This window comes from Abramis brama, assembly GCF_963993115.1.
Source record: "Abramis brama genome assembly, chromosome: 8".
NCBI classification, from domain to species: Eukaryota; Metazoa; Chordata; class Actinopteri; order Cypriniformes; family Leuciscidae; genus Abramis; species Abramis brama.
Window position 1 is genome coordinate 8,870,704 of NC_139970.1, and position 17,457 is coordinate 8,888,160.

General features: G+C 39.0%; 2 protein-coding genes across 4 annotated transcripts in view; both read left to right on the forward strand.

The window, feature by feature from the left end:
* rap2aa (RAP2A, member of RAS oncogene family a) lies at window positions 1-9,051 on the forward strand. The gene is made up of 2 exons (XM_084122765.1): window positions 1-720; window positions 5,453-9,051. The coding sequence occupies exons 1-2, from the start codon at window positions 407-409 to the stop codon at window positions 5,688-5,690; spliced, it is 552 nt and encodes a 183-aa protein (XP_083978891.1). The 5' UTR covers window positions 1-406; the 3' UTR covers window positions 5,691-9,051.
* A 5,651-nt stretch (window positions 9,052-14,702) lies between these two features.
* The window catches only part of LOC311087761 (FERM, ARHGEF and pleckstrin domain-containing protein 1), a 44,496-nt gene continuing 41,741 nt past the window's right edge, over window positions 14,703-17,457 (forward strand). For 2 of the 3 annotated variants that reach the window (XR_014607367.1, XM_084121164.1), the window contains exon 1: window positions 14,703-14,857. The gene's annotated coding sequence lies outside the window, so the exon portion shown is untranslated. Of the gene's footprint in view, window positions 16,914-16,958; window positions 17,419-17,457 lie in introns of all 3 variants that reach the window. The other variant, XM_084121165.1, reaches the window with a different exon arrangement.

The following is a 17,457-nucleotide window of genomic DNA, read 5'->3' on the forward strand; positions in this document are numbered from 1 at the left end:
CCTCACAGTCACAAGAGCGGCGCGTTGGAGGCTCGGGATCCCCACCCGTGAGCATGGCGCTGTGTTAGAGTATTAATGAAGACCGGAGAGAGCAGACACAGACGGGAACAACGAATATGCGCCCCAAATGAACGGATTCTAACGGGCTGTGTTTCAATCCGCCGATCCCGGAGGCAGTCAGCTGAGCTTCTCCGTGCAGTCTTCGTTTACTTCTATAGGATGGTAAGCTGAGCAGATGAAAAGCACAAGTTATTGCTGATAGCCCGTATTCAAGCGTCCCCCGTTGTGAATGATGCCCGTGATCATGAAGCGCTGCTGCGGGAAGCTCAAGGCTCGTTTAAACGCCCTGAACATGAACATCAGTGCCGTCGTGTGAGTGTATTTGGATTGTTCAATCTGTTCAGAGATGCGCGAGTATAAAGTGGTGGTCCTCGGGAGCGGCGGGGTCGGTAAATCCGCCCTCACCGTGCAGTTCGTCACCGGGACGTTTATTGAGAAGTACGACCCGACCATCGAGGATTTCTACCGTAAGGAGATCGAGGTGGACTCGTCTCCGTCGGTGCTGGAGATCCTGGACACGGCAGGCACGGAGCAGTTCGCGTCCATGCGGGACCTGTACATCAAAAACGGACAGGGCTTCATTCTGGTCTACAGTCTGGTGAACCAGCAGAGCTTTCAGGACATCAAACCCATGAGAGACCAGATCATCCGAGTCAAGAGGTCAGATATGAGGCCTTTGCTATTGATGACATGTCATTTCTAGTGCATATTATATTAAAGTGCATATTATATGAAAATATCGTGCATATTACATGAAAATAAGTTGCATGCATGTGTAACGGTATTGATCTCTTCTGGAGTGTTGTTGGGCCTTTACAGGCCTGTTGCTCGAGCCTTGATGTGTTTGATCCAAGTGCTGTCTGCATGAAAGATTCATATATAAGTGATGGCATACACTTCACAAAGGAACAAATCATAGGCTATATGCTGGTCTCATGTGTTTAGCAAACATTTGAATGATTTAGTGATGAATGTTTGTGATGTTGTTGAAAGTGTTTGAAATTAAAATAGCCTCGCAGTGTTATCAGTAGCTTTTAGTCCATGTACATGTGCTTTGAGGAATGCACATGTATTTAGAAGAGTTGATAATATTAGCTTTTAGCAGATACACGCTTTTCACTTCTGGCAAAACAGGCTGAAATACTGATGATTCATCTTGCACTCAAGGGTGTAATCTTCATTTGTCCAATCCGATGCCTTCTGGAGTGAGAAAATCCCTCCCCTAATAACATATAAATGGAGAAGAATCAGAAAAGCATAGAGAAACACCCTGAAAATGCTGTTTTTTCCCCCGAAAATAGGAAATTCACTTTAGTGTTTCTGTGGGTGTATTAAAAATGCTAAAATGTTTTTATTTCTGAAATGCTATCTAATAACTTTATTGTGCTTTTACAAATGCTTTTTGCAAAGATAAAATGCGTTTTCTCTATCTTGCTTCTAGGGCTGTCACTAGCGATTATTTTTATTCATATTCTTTTTTTAATTTAATATAATAATTCTCTAAGGATCAATTAAGATCCCAATGAACCAATATGAATTTTCCTATTACATCCTCAGTAGATTCTTTCTGGATGCCATTAGTATTCCTTAGGGTTGGTTCCCAATTGAAAAAAATCTGAAGCAATCCATTAACAATAACATTACTTATCGGGGACAGTCAATGAAGAAAAGACATTAATAATTATAGCTGCAAGCAGCAAAAAGAACATAAGTCATGACTGCATGGCTGACAGTTTCAGACCAACTGCAACAGTGACCAAAATTGCTGAAAAATCACAAATACAGTCACTAGTAATATGATTCAATAGTTTATTACTTTTGACCAATAGGTGGCGCTGTGATCAAATTTATGTGGTGTGGTCAGAGTGACAGTGACAAATGCAAAGTTTGGTGTCAAAATGCCAAAGCATTGCAGAATTTCAGACGTTTTGGCATCATGCCATCACCTTTTTTGATACGGTAAATGAAAACGGTTTCGTCTATCAACACAAAATCCACAACCTTTTTGCCGGAATTGACTGAGGATGATGCAATTTGATTATGGTAAAAATCTGACCAATGGTCTTGACGAAGTTTAAAAAAGTAGTTTTTTAAAGAAAATCTAAATGACGGACTCGGAAGTTTGGCCAACTATGGCAAAATTGGTGTCTATGTTCTCGGCATGACCCAACAAAAATATATTAAGTCCATTTTGGCGTGCTCTTCGCTGAATTTGTTTGCACATTATTCGAGAACGGTTTGACTAGCCTAATCAACTTGAATTCCATAACCTTTTGTCGGCATGATCTGAAGACGTTCTGGTTCAATTTTCATGAAAATCAGAGGAACAGCCTAGGAGTAGTTTCTAGCCTCATGGTTCAAAAGTTATTAGCATAAATGTGAGTACAACTTTGGACAGTTTGCGCTAAAGGGATTGAGTTATAGACTCCAAATTGGATTTGATGGCAGATCAGACTGTCCTCTATCTGTGTGCCAAATTTCATAACTTTCCCTCAAGCGGTTTTATGGGCTACCATATATTTCCAAGAGTGGAAGAAGCGGAAGAAGAATAATATAGGATAGGCAATGGATACAGTAAGTGCCTACGCACCTTCGGTTCTTGGCCCCTAATAGAAGAATTGGCTGGAAATGCTCATGTAACTCACACTCCCACAGTCTCACAGTCAACCTGAACCAGAAATATATTTATTCAGACCTGCAAACAACATCATCTCTAGCACACATTCCCACGCAAATAATATAGATCTGCACTCTCACGCAGATGCCTCAGAAAATATTAAATAATTGAATGGCATAAATGTTTAACACAGTAGAAGCGATGCATAATGAGGTAGAGATAGCGGGAATAAGAGATGTCTGTCACAGCGCTGTTTGTTCTTGAAGGACGAGAGAGAGAAACAGGAAAAGAGGGTTTAGTGCCATTTAAATATGTAACAGAAATGAAAGACTAAAACAAATGACATGAGTGTAAATGTTATTATTGCTCATACCAGGTGAACTTGGCATGTAACCCATCCTGCACGAACTAAACTTCAGTGATACTTCAGATAATGCAGCTTGTTGATGAGAAGTGTACTTGAATTTGCTTGCTGGATGATAAAACCAGCATGATATTTACAGACCAGAATATTGTGGAAATTTGGAGGCTGGCTTTTTCTGTATAACGCCCTGATAACACCCACAACACCCAAGATTTGCAGTGGCCAGCAACACGCACATTTTCTTGAGAAAATTTAAAAATGGTTATGTTTAGCCCGTCTGGACAGACGTCATGTGACCCCTGTTTTTTGGTCATGCCACCCACAAATGGTGAGAATCAAGGGCCATCTAGGCTGTCATTCTGGAAGTACTTTTAAACTGTGATGCCATTAGTGGTTTGCTAATAACAGGGAGTGTGTGTAAGGGGTGTGGCTTCAGTAACCCCACCCTCCTCAAGCCATGGGCCGCTGCATGGTTAGTGGTTATGGGTAAAGACATTCTTTTGCCTTCAGGGGAAAGCTGAACAATGCAGTTCCTGGAGTTATTTTAAAATATCTGCCATGAAGAGAAAAAAAAAAAGACATCATATGATAGATTCTGATACAGTTGAGATAATTAAGCAAAAGTACTGTATGGTAATATAATATAGGCCTACAGTTTGGCCTTGCACGTCTCATTGCCTTTATTAAACATGGTAACAATATTAGACACAAATTTTCATTAAAACAGTATTTCATGAAGTAAATTCATTGTGTCATTAGCTGCGTTTACATGGATCCGTCACCCTAATAATCTGTTTGTAATCAGACAAGTTGGAATAAAAAAAGTCACATGTACCCCAGTCGGTATGAATTTGCCAAATCCGATTGAAATTTCATTCGGATTAAAGGGCTGGTTTAAAGCTACACTGTGTAGGATTTTCTCCCATCTAGCGGTGAAATTGTTTATGACTACCAAGTGAATATTACTTTCAGCCCCTCTCATTCCGAGGGCGTTTTAACTCCTACGGTGGCCGTATTATTTCAAATCTGCCGGCAGTCGCGAGTAATCTCCCCCTCGCATTCGTCACAGCGCCACTGAGTGTCAAAACACGAAAGGCGAAGCTTGAATTTCCAGGTATGTCCCTCTTTGGCTAATGTATTTTCAAGATGGAGGCGCAACATGGCTTCCGCCATTCGAACCCCTCGCTCGTATGTATTATAAATGGCAGATTCTACGTTTACGAGAATACTTGATTAGTTGGTAGAAGTAATTACACATTAATGAGCACATATGATTTTGAAAGAACAAAGTGTTTTTTGGTAAGAATCAACTTAAAAAATGACAGAGTGTAGCTTTAAACCTTGTATTATCCGTTGGATAGGACATGTAAACAATTGATCGGATTGAAAACCAAAGTACTGCGTATGTGCAATGACGTTAAATGGCGCGATGATGCACAAAACGAGCTGTTGTTGTTGAGTAAAGTGTCATTAATGACTGTCGTGTCAGTCTAAAGTTCTCCTTCCACTCATCGCCTGTAAAGTGGAGCGGGACAACGTCAGTCTTGGCTTCAGACTTTTATGCACAGACGCCTTGTTTTGGGGCGGGACATTTTATGACTTGATAAATATAAGCAGAACGGCGCAAAGCTTCATGTGCTCGTCGTCTTCTAGTCAGGACCCAAAATAGATGAGTATTAAGTCTACTTTTTAAAACAAAGGACAGAAGTGATGGCAGGATGATGGTTCGTGTGCGCCAACAGCAGGAAACAGAGGATGTTAAAAAATCCATTCTGATTTGAAGCTTGTGACATATGAACGCATGTAACTTTAAATCGTTCATAAAAAACAACGTTCAGATTCATCATGATTTAATTCCGATTGAATCAAAACGTGTCCGTGTAAAACGTAAATATTGTCCTGCTAGAGCGGCGGCTCTCAATCAGGGGTCTGGGACCCACTAAAGGAAGAGTCGGATATTCAACCTGTAATAGTTATTTGAAAAGTAAAAATATTTTTAGAATTTTGCTTGCCATAAATAGAGTGAATCCATGATAAATCCTAAGCATGCAAACTACAACTCTAACGTTATAACTAAATGCATTGGCTGGAGCATGGAAACATTTTGATTGTATTTGATCAACTTAATTATTAAAAAAGAATGTCTTTCTCATTAAACTTCATTTAGAAATATTAGACGATATTTATGAAAAATGCCCATCCCTACTTAAAATTATTCAAAGCTATACAAAACATGGTTTAAAAGAAGCTAAAAGTCGAGATGTGAGCTGAAATCATATTTAATTTGTTTCCTTAACAACTGTCAAATTCTGTGTAAGAAGCAGGGTTCCCGTGGTCTTGAGCGACCTGGATATACGGCATTACTGCTGTTTGAGTCTGACGGAGACTGTGTGTGTGTGTGTGTTTTGCAGGTACGAGAAGGTCCCAGTGATCCTGGTGGGGAATAAGGTGGATCTGGAGAGCGAGCGGGAGGTGTCTGTGATGGAGGGCCAGGCGTTGGCGGAGGAGTGGGGCTGTCCCTTCATCGAGACCTCCGCCAAGAGCAAGACCATGGTGGACGAACTCTTTGCCGAGATCGTTCGGCAGATGGACTACGCGGCACAGCCGGATAAAGACGACCCGTGCTGCTCCTCCTGCAATATACAATAACCCACCAACACACACACACATACACACAACTCACATTACAGTAGCTTTGATAGACCTTCTAGTGTCGGCGGTTTTCCATCATTCTCTATCTACAGACTCTGAGGATTTTTTGTCACTTTAAATTCTGACTGACTCAACCACAGGAAGAGCACTTGCCTTAGGTTTCACGTCTCCTGTCTGAGCAGGATCCTTCAGTGGAGAGGAGTTGGACTTTTATGTTATTGGTCTTATGGTATTGATGATTTTATTTGAATTTGTCACCAGGTCAGAGCGAGAGAGAGAGAGAACAAGAGGGTTCTTAGCCCTATATGCTTCATATAGCCATATAATAATTTAATGATGACTTTCTTATTGTACATTGATTAAGGAAATCTTCAGTTTCTTTTCTGTTTCAGTCAGGTGACTTCAGCTTTGTTCCAAAACCTGATTAGATGCCTAATTAAAGCCAAAGTGTTCATCACAGTTTACGTGAAGTAGATTTCATTATCAGCATTGAACATTCTTACTTTTTCTGATTTTTCTAACCGTGTTACTCCGGATGCTCACTTCACACTTGCTCCTTAAATTTCTTTGCACTAATTCTTTTCTCCACAAGATGGCGACACTGACCTGTCCCACTGTTTCACAGTCGAAAAGAAAGGGATAAATGAAAACAAACTTCTGGAGATGACAACAACAATAGACTGAGTACAAGGACGTTTTTACTTGTCAAAACTTCTGGAGAGAAATAGGGAACTTTTTAGTGCGCATATATCGAGCACCTGTGCTCACATATGCTATCGAACTGCGTATAGCTTCAATGGCTGTGCATTCAGCCGTACGCAAATGTAAAACTGAAGTATACTTTGTGCTTAATGGTGTGTCCTCCTGTGAAGTCATGTTCATGACATCAGGTTCAAGTCACTTCTGTCAGAGAAAGATGGCCTTCTCTTCAGTAACTCCACAAGGTTTTTAAACTTGTAAAAACGAAGCGTTTTGAAGCGAAACGAGAAAAATAAACAAAGAATACACTTATGTGCGTTCCGCTCATAAATACGATCTTTCCGTCATAACTTGAACACACCATAAAATCACAAAACTGGTCTCTTTAGATTTGGTGCAGCATGTCAAGTCGAGCAATACCCAATTTTCCCATATCGGCCATTTTGGGTGTCGGCCATTTTGAATTTTGTTGTAAAATGCTATATTTTACGAACGCATTGGTGTATCGTTATGAAACTTGGTGTGTGTATTCGGCACCATGCTCTGAAGGTACTCAAAGTTTTTGGGCAGCGCCACCTTGTGAACAAAAGTTATAATGAAATTTCCAAAAATGCTAATAACTTTTGATTCAATTAGACTATTGTAAAGAACTTAATAAATACATAAATCAACATTTTTTTGGGTCATTTTGGGTCAAACCCTACTTTTTGGAACTCATTCTACACTGTTTGTTACGATTTTCACCAAAATCGAATCGTATTAACTTCAGACCATGCTGGCAAAAAGTTGTGGATTTCGTGTTGATAGACTAAACCGTTTTCATATACCGCATCAACAAATTTGATGGCATGATGCCAAAACGACTCTGAGGCTGTATCTCTGCAATGCTTTGGCATATTGAGAATGTACTCGTGCGTTCAACTCGTAAATATGATCTTTCCGTCATAGCGCACCATAAGGCAACATAAAATCACATTTCCCTTGCATTCACAGAATGCATTGGAAATGAGTTGTATTGTAGACCGTGAGATTCAAAACATACTTGTGACTTTTTTGTAATATGTGTGTCCTATGTATTTTTATGCATTGCACACACAACGTATAATGTTCTTAGCTTAGAAACATGCTAATGCCAAACTCTCCAAATCTGCTGTATGCACTTCACATTTTTCTGAAATTCTATATTTGAATATTTGGGCTCATGAAAAAAACTAATATTCGATCAAGTTTAACAAGTTTATCCACATGCACGGGTGAAAGTGGATCCTCAATCTGAAAACAATAAGGCCTTAATCGTTCGGCCACCCAGTGGTAAATGGTCACCGTGATTTTGCCAAGTAAGACATGTTCAACATATTTTGTTGATCTTGGAACAATATTCTTGTCTGACAATTTAGTCTTAACTCTATCCCTAGCCCTAAACTGAACCCTACCCTTATCCCTAAAATCAGAGAGGAATAATAAGGGGGTGAAAAACTGATGTAGAGTACCTAACCCAGGTTGTGAACCAGAACTTGACATAAACTGCAAACCTATCCCTCAAATCTGATTGGTTGATTGGAATGTTGTACCTGATGGAATCACATTCATCTAATGCTTACTTGGAGTTCCAGATCCGTCACCGATGAGGTTGTCTCAGTCAGGATGCTGTCCGAGTAGGTGAACTTTAAGGCAGCTCAGGAGATTTTGGAACAGAGCTGTTGTCTTTATGCTGCTTCCATTCAAAGTCAGATGTTCAGAAGATGACACAAGGAAACAAAATGACAACTCTACTGTCAGCTTTGCAGTGCAACAATTGTGAACAAAGAACTTTTTTAGCAACCAAACTGGGGAGAATACACCATGCTTTACAGTTTGACTGGTATATCAACAGAGAGAGTGATTTATCTTGTTTTATATATTAGCTAAACATGTTCTATCATGCAGTGTTGGACTTTTTGTCTCCTTGATGCATTTTATTTGCTTAAATGTTGAATGTTTATCTTTGTAAATCCTGCTGACTGCATCGTGCACTCCTTAAGCGTGAGTTTCCAAGCTAGAAATCCAACTTCAAGAGACTTTCTTTTGCACTTTTCCAAGTAGGAATGTAAACTCTCAGAGTTGAATGGAATGCAGCATAAGTCCCGGTCACCGATTGGACGGGTCAGACGGGTGGGGGACATTTGGACATCTGGACACTCTCAATGTTTCCTAATTTAGTGAAACTCTGTTTTCACTCCAAGAGTCACATATGGCACTGTAGGACGCGACTCTTTTTCTGTCTCTTTCTATTTTACCACCCCTTTCTCACTCGTCTCTTCAGCATCTAATTCTCTTTCTGCACTCATTCTCCTTATTCCTCCGTGGTTGAACGGCTCATTGATGACGATGGTTATTGGTTGACTGTGTATACATTTGTACAGAGGTTGCCAGTTTTTCTTGGCTCCCTCCTGGCTGGGCTTGAGCTTCGATCTCGAGGCTGAACATATAGAGATTACGGAGATGGATGGATGTTGTGTGTGTGTCTGAGTGTATGTGTTTGAATAGAGAGCTCTGAGTCAGTATTGATTTTATATTTTTTTAATGTGGACATGTGCTCAACTCTTCTGAATGACTGAATGGTGACACTCTTTTTTGTTTGTTTGTTTGGCACCTAAATAAAGTGCGTCCTACACTCACACACATTGCAGTGGAGTTTCTGTGTGTTTTCCATGTTTTAATACCTACACATGCACAGTCCAAACCAAACATACTGTATGCCCACTTAAAGAACATTTGACAAGAACATGTTACGGTTCTTGTCAAAGGACAAAAGCGGGTCCTGCGCTGTGTGTGATGAAGTGCTGTTTGAATATCTGCACACACACGACAGGTTCTGCTTTCCATCAGGCAGGTTGTGTTTATTTGATGGCTGTTTAATTGTTTGGTTGTGATAGATACAAGTTAGTTATGTAACATTTAGCAGATGCTTCGCATCTAAACTGACTTTAAGGGTTTACACAAAGACATGAATAGTACTTTTGAAATCTGTTTAAAGTGATATGTGATGCACATTCACTTGAGATGAAGACTCCAGTCATATCAGTAGCCTAATAAAAGCCATTTTATTTGATTTTTGATTTTTCTTATTTTAGTATTTTATATGAATAATGCATTTTATTTTACATGGAGCAGGTCAACACTCTGGGGGAAATCAGGCGTGAATTAAATGACTTAACTGATGGCAAACAGTACATTTCTACAATAGGATCTGTAATGGCAGTATTATTTTAACATTATTACTATATAGTCGCACAGCCCTGCATCTGCTGGCTTGCAAAAAAGGCCTAATGTTACCTAAGATGATGATACTCAAGTTCAAAAAGCTTTTTCACAAATAAGAATGTTTTTTTTTTTTATTAAATTTTTTATGCACTTATCAAAATAAGTCAAATGTTTTTGCTTGAATGACAAAACTCAACTTACAATCTCCAAAGGAGTGGAAAAATATTTAATAATGTTTTTTTTTTTTTACATAAATACAAGTTATAAAGTTTTCCCCCCACAAAATCTGTAATTTTCAGTTGCTGTTACCCACAGATGTAGCAGAAAACATCTGGCTCATGTTTGCATTTTCTTCTGTCACTGGCCATAATTCTAACCTTCAGGATGAGGCTTGAAATCTTGGCTCAGAGGAAGTAGGGAATCATTAAGTCAGGTCAAGTCACCTTTTTTACACATTCAGGGCTGCTTTGTGGTCGTCCAGGTGCAGGTCCTCCATCTGATCTGGTTCCGGCTGACTACAGTAACCTCGGGATAAACAGAAAGATTAATATTAGCGTAGATGCCATTCTTCTTATGATGTAACGAGTACATCAGGATGTGGAAAGTGTTCCCGGTTCCGGTTGACCTACTTTATACAGCCTAACAATTCTTTAAAAATATGAATTTTAGAAATGTGATAGTGTGTTATGTGTATGCTGTGTTAAAGAGGTGTGTTTTAATAGATTTAAGGCCAGATTTACTAACCTCTTGCGACAGCACAAACCCTCTTTTGGCGTTAAAAACTACTGTCAGGATTTACTAAAGACATGTCTGCAGTTGATTTTGACATTCTACATTTTAACAACTGGGCAAATATAATATGTAATTATGGCTCGCTCGAGTACTGAGAAGATGAACCATTTAGTGCTTTGTAAAATAAATGTATACAATGTTTAATAGGGAGCCAATGTAGTGTTGACAGAACCGGGCTAATATGGTCATACTTCCTGGTTCTGGTAAGAACTCGAGCTGCTGCGTTTTGGACCAGCTGTAGTTTGTTTATTAAGCGTGCAGGGCAACCACCCATAATAGCATTACAATAATCTAGCCTTGAGGTCATGAACGCTTGAACTACTGTAGAGCATATGTCGTAATTTAGATATTTTTAAGATGGAATAATGCGGTTTTACGGATGCTATAAACACACAGATTGAAAGATTGGTATCAAAGAGCACACTCAGGTTCCTCACCGACGACGAAGACTTGACTGAGCAGCCATCAAGTGTTAGACAGTATTCTAGGTTATTACTTGCAGAGGTTTAATTAAAACCTATGTGTTTTTTTGTTTTGTTTTTTTTTAAAGAATTTTTACCTAATGGTAGCATGTACAGAGTGAACAGCAACAGTCCTAGTACTGAGCCTTGTGGTACACCATACTGAACTTGTGATCGATGAGACATCTCTTCATTTACTGCTACAAACTGATAACGGTCAGATAAGTATGATTTAAACCATGCTAGTGCAATTCCACTAATGCCAACATAATGTTCGAGTCTATTTAAAAGAACGTTGTGGTCAATGGTGTCAAATGCAGCACTAAGATCGAGTAACACTAAGAGAGATACAACCACGATCGGATGATAAGAGCAAATCATTTGTGACTCTGATGAGAGCAGTCTCAGTACTATGGTACGGTCTAAATCCGGACTGGAAATCCTCACAGATATCATTTCTTTCAAGAAAGGAACACAGTTGTGAAGACACTGCTTTTTCTAATATCTTTGACAGAAAAGGTAGATTCGAGATCGGCCTGTAATTGACTAATTCTGTAGGATCAAGTTGCGTTTTTTAACAAGCGGTTTAATCATAGCCAGCTTAAAGGTTTTCGGTACATATCCTAATGACAAAGATAAATTGATGATAGTAAGAAGAGGATCTATGACCTCTGGAAGCATCTCTTTCAGTAGCTCAGTCGATATAGGGTCTAACATACGTGTTGATTTTGATGATTTAACGAGTTTTTTTTAAACAATTCTTCCTCTCCTATAGCAACGAATAAATGGAATTGTTCATCAGGGGTCTATAGAACGATGTCTGCGATACTGTAGGCCTAGATGTTTGCATGGCTATCATTTTCTCTCTGATATTATCAATCTTTAAGTCATTACTGCAGTGCTGTTTGGAAACCTCTGAAGTTGAAGCTTTATTTCTTATTAATTTAGCCACTGTTTGAAATAAATACCTAAAGTTGTATTTGTTCTCTTCTAAGAGAAATGAAAAGTAAGCAGATCTAGGGATAATACAAAAAAAGCACAAATAAATGGCAGGTGATACATTGAAATGTGACGCTTTTAATTAGAAAGACAGAAATAGTAGCCTATTTCCTTGTAAAAACATACTACAGTAGGCCTACTCTTTATTAAAAAAAAAAAAAAAAAAAGATCAGGAACTGTTTTTTTCCAGAGGCTGTTCGACTGACAAATTCTTGCTCTTCTACTCTGCGTGCAATAACATAGATAATATAGATTTTATGTGCAACAATATTTGACTATTAATGACTAATCTATTACTAATTATTGCACTGTTTTTATTCTTGCATCATCCATTTTAGTTTTTCATTGCTATTGTGCTATTTATTGACGAAGCTGCTTGGACAAACCCTCTAGTTTCTAATGTTATAGGTTAATGTTTTTATCTTGTGTTTTGTACCTTAGTACTTAGTTTCGTTCCTTCATGTAAAAATGTGTATGGAATGACAATAAAAGACCCTTGAAAAAATACTTTTATAGTGTACTGAGGTTATGTGACAGAAGTTAAGAGATTTATCATTGCATACTACATACTTTTTTATAGTAGATGCACAGTCTGATTCTGTATTCAGTGCATAACTGTAATGAGTGGAGGTGTCAGCGGAGGGACGTCTGTGTGAACAATGAGCTGCTGTTTTCTTGGGTATATATTTTCCCTCTCTGCCCACTCATTGAACACATGAACGCCAATTTCACACTCTAATTTGCAGTGATTTGATTGGCCAAAAATAGTTTGTGGGGGAAGACACAGAAACACATCTACCAAGACGCTCACACACTCAACACACATCCTTAGCTGCTTGTCATACACCAGATAGGACTGTATACTGAAGGCAATCTACAGCACGCTTGTTGCAGGAACTCTCGATCAACCTGATTTATAAATGCCATCAAGACTCTTAACAGAACACAGATTTCTGGCATCTCTCATGTCATTGTGTGAATGTGTATATCTGGTAGATCCTGGCATGTGTGCATCACCCTGAAGGGTTTGTTTGATTTCATTTATTCATTTATTTAATGTGGAAATTTCCTGCTGATTACATGTATATTATCCGACTCATAACCAAACAAATGGGTGGATGGATATAAAATACATTATCGTTCATACATGGTGGTCAGTATAAAATAAATTATTTTATTCAGCAAAGCTGTATCAAATCATCATATTAGAGTGATTTCTGAAGGATCATGTGACACTGAAGACTGGAGTAATGATGTGAAAATTCAGCTTTGATTTGAGCTTTTTTATCAAATAAATACTGAACAGAAGAGACCTGCTTCAAAAACATACAAAAATATCGACCCCAAACTTTTGAACGGTATTGAGATAAGTTATGAAATTATGTGATAATAGATTGTAATTTAGTGTCAATATACAAAAGTGTTTTACTGCAGACCAATCAGAATGTAACAACATATTATCAACCTGTTGATTTAAATTATTATTCTCGGACTACACAGTTTATAGAACTTCTGACTTAACTAATGAATATTGATGGAAATGCAAATATGAAATATTCACATTACAAGCTGTTTAACTAACTTTAGCACCAATTCACATTAAGACATCTAACTGGCTTCATCCACCGAGAAGAGAAACAGTGACCAGGAAACACACATTAATATCAAATAATAATTCAAAGATCCATCAGCATTCATCCACATAAACAATAACTCACTGTATATGTTGAAGGCCCATGAACAGTAATAATCATAATATGCAGGTGGCCAGTAAACCCAAAATATACAGTTTGTATCATAAAAGGGGAATGAAGAGCTGAGAGACGGAAACAGGGTTGGTTACACACATATATAAGGATTAAATTAAGCAGAGTTTGGTGTCAAATTATTAAATGTATAACTATTATTTCAAAAAAATTAAAAAAATAAAGTTTAGCCAAAGCAGACAAAAATGTTTTGGAATGAGAATTTAAAGAGTATTTTAATAGTCAATATGTTGCACAAAGATGCTATCTTTGGAGAAAACTGTCACATGCTTTCAATTTTTAATTAACTTACACTTAAGTACATCTTAATTTCATAATTATTTATTTTGTCTTTGAAATATGGCTAAAGTTACTGCTGAATGTACTGGCAAGCATTTATAGTAAACCAAAAAATACTTTAATATAATTTCTATTTAAACGTGTATGTCATGAATTTAAATACACATCTGTTATGATGAAGTTGCAATTTAGAAGCTACATTTAAAATATGTTAACTTTAAATGTGTGGCATGACAGTGGCATGAACTGTATTTTTAAATCTATGTTATGTGAGTCTGTCTTGTTTTTCTTACCACTGCTTGTATAGTTATTTTATGTGCTGGTGAGCCACAATTTTCCACCTTGGTGGACAATAAAGACATACAATACAATACAATACAATACAATACAATACAATATAAATATTTTACATGTCAACACATAAAAATCTTCTTTAACAAAAGACTATTAAAAAAAAGTTGTTTTTACTTTTATTTTTAAGGACACTTAAGTGACATTCAATATAGCCTAATTCATATGATCTGCAAGGACTTTTGAAATACGCTTTAAGTGCACATTCAATAGGCTACAATTACGCACACTTTTTTCACAAGTGTAGCAACTGATTAATTCGTCTCTAGAGTCGAGCTGAGAGCTGGCTAATGCAGTTCAGATGAGTGTAGGTCACTGTTGGACAGCGTTATGCCTCTTCACCCCGCAGATGGCAGCACATGAGCGCTCATCTCATCTCATCTCATCTGGTGTGTGTTGTATCTGTGCTGTTCTCCGTCAGTGTAAATCCCGTCTGTCCAGCATGGCGACTGTGAGGACGCGCGTATGCGGCATCTGAAGTCTCTCTCGGCGGCAGCAGCTCCACGGCATCACCGCTGACACCAGCGCGTCTGTGGGAAAACGCACACTTCGACACGGTGGACTTATAATCGGGGTAAGCGTGTCGATTGTTCTACTCATATTCACAGTGCTCTGTGCTTGGAGGAGATTAAGGGGTAAATCTAGCCACAGATTTGAGCCTGAGAACTGCCGTGACATTGCTGGAGATCCGTACCCGTTATATTTCCATTATGCACTAACACGCGATCTGCTACAGGAGTCCATTCACCTGATGAAGCCCAGTGCGAAAAGCACATCGGGATTTTATATTTCCCATTAAGACCTTGTATTATACGTCAATAGACCTGTCCTGTCTGCGCTTTGTTCAGTGCACACCGCTTTTACGCGCACGACGCGACGCGACCGGCGCGGTCTTCATAAGCGCGCGATAACGTTATATTTTGACTCGCTGCCACTTAATTTCCTCCGTTTGTGCATTTGTGCATTGCGTGCTATGAACTGTAGCCTATTCGTTATGATATTTGTTAAAATAACGCACTCTGACCGTTCAATCAAAGCCAGCTCGTGATTTCTGAATAGCAGTTGTAGCAAATGATCTGTAACATAATTTCGCTATTTTAAAGTAGACACTGTAAAGTCAATTTATGATTTCAGTGAAAAATAATTACGTTACACCTGATCCTGATTGGTCAGTGAACGCTATGAGGTGACGTCTATTCTCGACGCGACGCGACAAGCGCGCATTAGAAGAACAGCGCGTCGCGGAATAGCCATTCCTCGGTCTTTCCATTTTTATTCGAGATTTTATGTTGAATGGCAACGAAAGGGAACTATAATAGAAAATAGTCCACCTTTTAATTGTGGATTACATTGGAGTTATCAATGTAAACAAAGGTGAATACAATCAGGGATTGAGGTCCAAATAGGAAGCTCGAGAGACATTTCTCTGAGCGTTTTGATCGTCTCTATATTCTTAATTGCGGTTTTTTATTTTTTTTTTGTAAATTATAGGCTAGCCTACTTCTCGATCTCATGATGTGTTCTGCATGTGGCAGCTTCATCCCAGCCAAACAAAAGACACCAGTGTCTGAAGATGTGCTCAGATCATCACCATCAGTGCCGTTGATTTTTCCAGGGCTTTTGTGGCATTACTGAATGAATGGAATTTTTTTAAAGCCTACTGGCAAGGTATTGACTGTGGGGTTGGTTTCTGCAGTCTGGCTCTGGTCTGATCTTTCACCCTCCTCTGAGAGCAGATCCGTGTTTTATTGCTTCTCTAAAAGATGTTTTATTGATAATAGACTATAAAACTACACAGCACAAATTATAGATCAACAGACATTTTTATCAGAGGTCTGTTTTTACACTGCACCTTGATTCATTAGAATTTTTTATTTATTTTTTTGTCTACAGGAATATATGAGCACAAACCAGTGAATACTGAGTGTTTGCAAGGCTCTTTTGAAGATGACTTAGATAAATGTAATTGCGAATGAGGAGAGCCAGTCACAGATGGTCATCTGATCCACAGAGATCAGTGTTTGTTTTTGCATATTTTGCTCTGACTTCTCTCTAACTCTCTCAGCTGCTCACTTTCTCTCTTCCTGTCTCGTTTCCTCCCCTCTTTTTCTCACGTTGACCCCTGGTTTAGAAGTGATGACATCAGTGCTCTGGCATGTGTGATAAACAGTGAACATGATGGGAGCAGAGAATGGGAGATATGAGAAGCTGGATCTCTGTAAAACTGTAGGCTCATTGTCTGATGAGAGCACTATAACATCAGGCAAAAAAGGCTAGTGTAACCTTCACATGACTGACATGTCAGGAAACATCACTATAAACACACAACCTCTTCATTTAAACATTTTTCATTATGCTTTCTCATATATTACCTTTCATTTAGTATATAATCTAGCTGCTTGTGAATGTAAAAGGTCTGCAAAGTTTCATCTGACCAATCAGAGCAGAGTAGACCAATCACAACAGACTGGGTCATCTGACCAACCAGAGCAAAGTAGACCAATCACAACAGACTGGGCCATCTGACCAATCAGAGCAGAGCAGACCAATCACAACAGACTGGCCATCTGACCAATCAGAGCAGAGTAGACCAATCACAACAGACTGGCCATCTGACCAATCAGAGCAGAGTAGACCAATCACAACAGACTGGGCCATCTGACCAATCAGAGCAGAGTAGACAAATCACAACAGACTGGGCCATCTGACCAATCAGAGCAGAGTAGACCAATCACAACAGACTGGACCATCTGACCAATCAGAGCAGAGTAGACCAGTCGTGACAGACTGGGCCATCTGACCAATCAGAGCAGAGTAGACCAATCACAACAGACTGGGCCAGCTGACCAATCAGAGCAGAGTAGACCAATCGTGACAGACTGGGCCATCTGACCAATCAGAGCAGAGTAGACCAATCACAACAGACTGGCCATCTGACCAATCAGAGCAGAGTAGACCAATCGTGACAGACTGGGTCATCTGACCAATCAGAGCAGAGTAGACCAATCACAACAGACTGGGCCATCTGACCAATCAGAGCAGAGTAGACCAATCACAACAGACTGGGCCATCTGACCAATCAGAGCAGAGTAGACCAATCGTGACAGACTGGGCCATCTGACCAATCAGAGCAGAGTAGACCAATCACAACAGACTGGGCCATCTGACCAATCA

Bases quoted from the DNA above. Each gene is read 5' to 3' on its own strand.
- rap2aa (XM_084122765.1), top strand. From the start codon at position 407: ATGCGCGAGTATAAAGTGGTGGTCCTCGGGAGCGGCGGGGTCGGTAAA. The intron at 721-5,452 runs GTCAGATATGAG...TGTGTTTTGCAG, and splicing joins CAGATCATCCGAGTCAAGAG to GTACGAGAAGGTCCCAGTGA.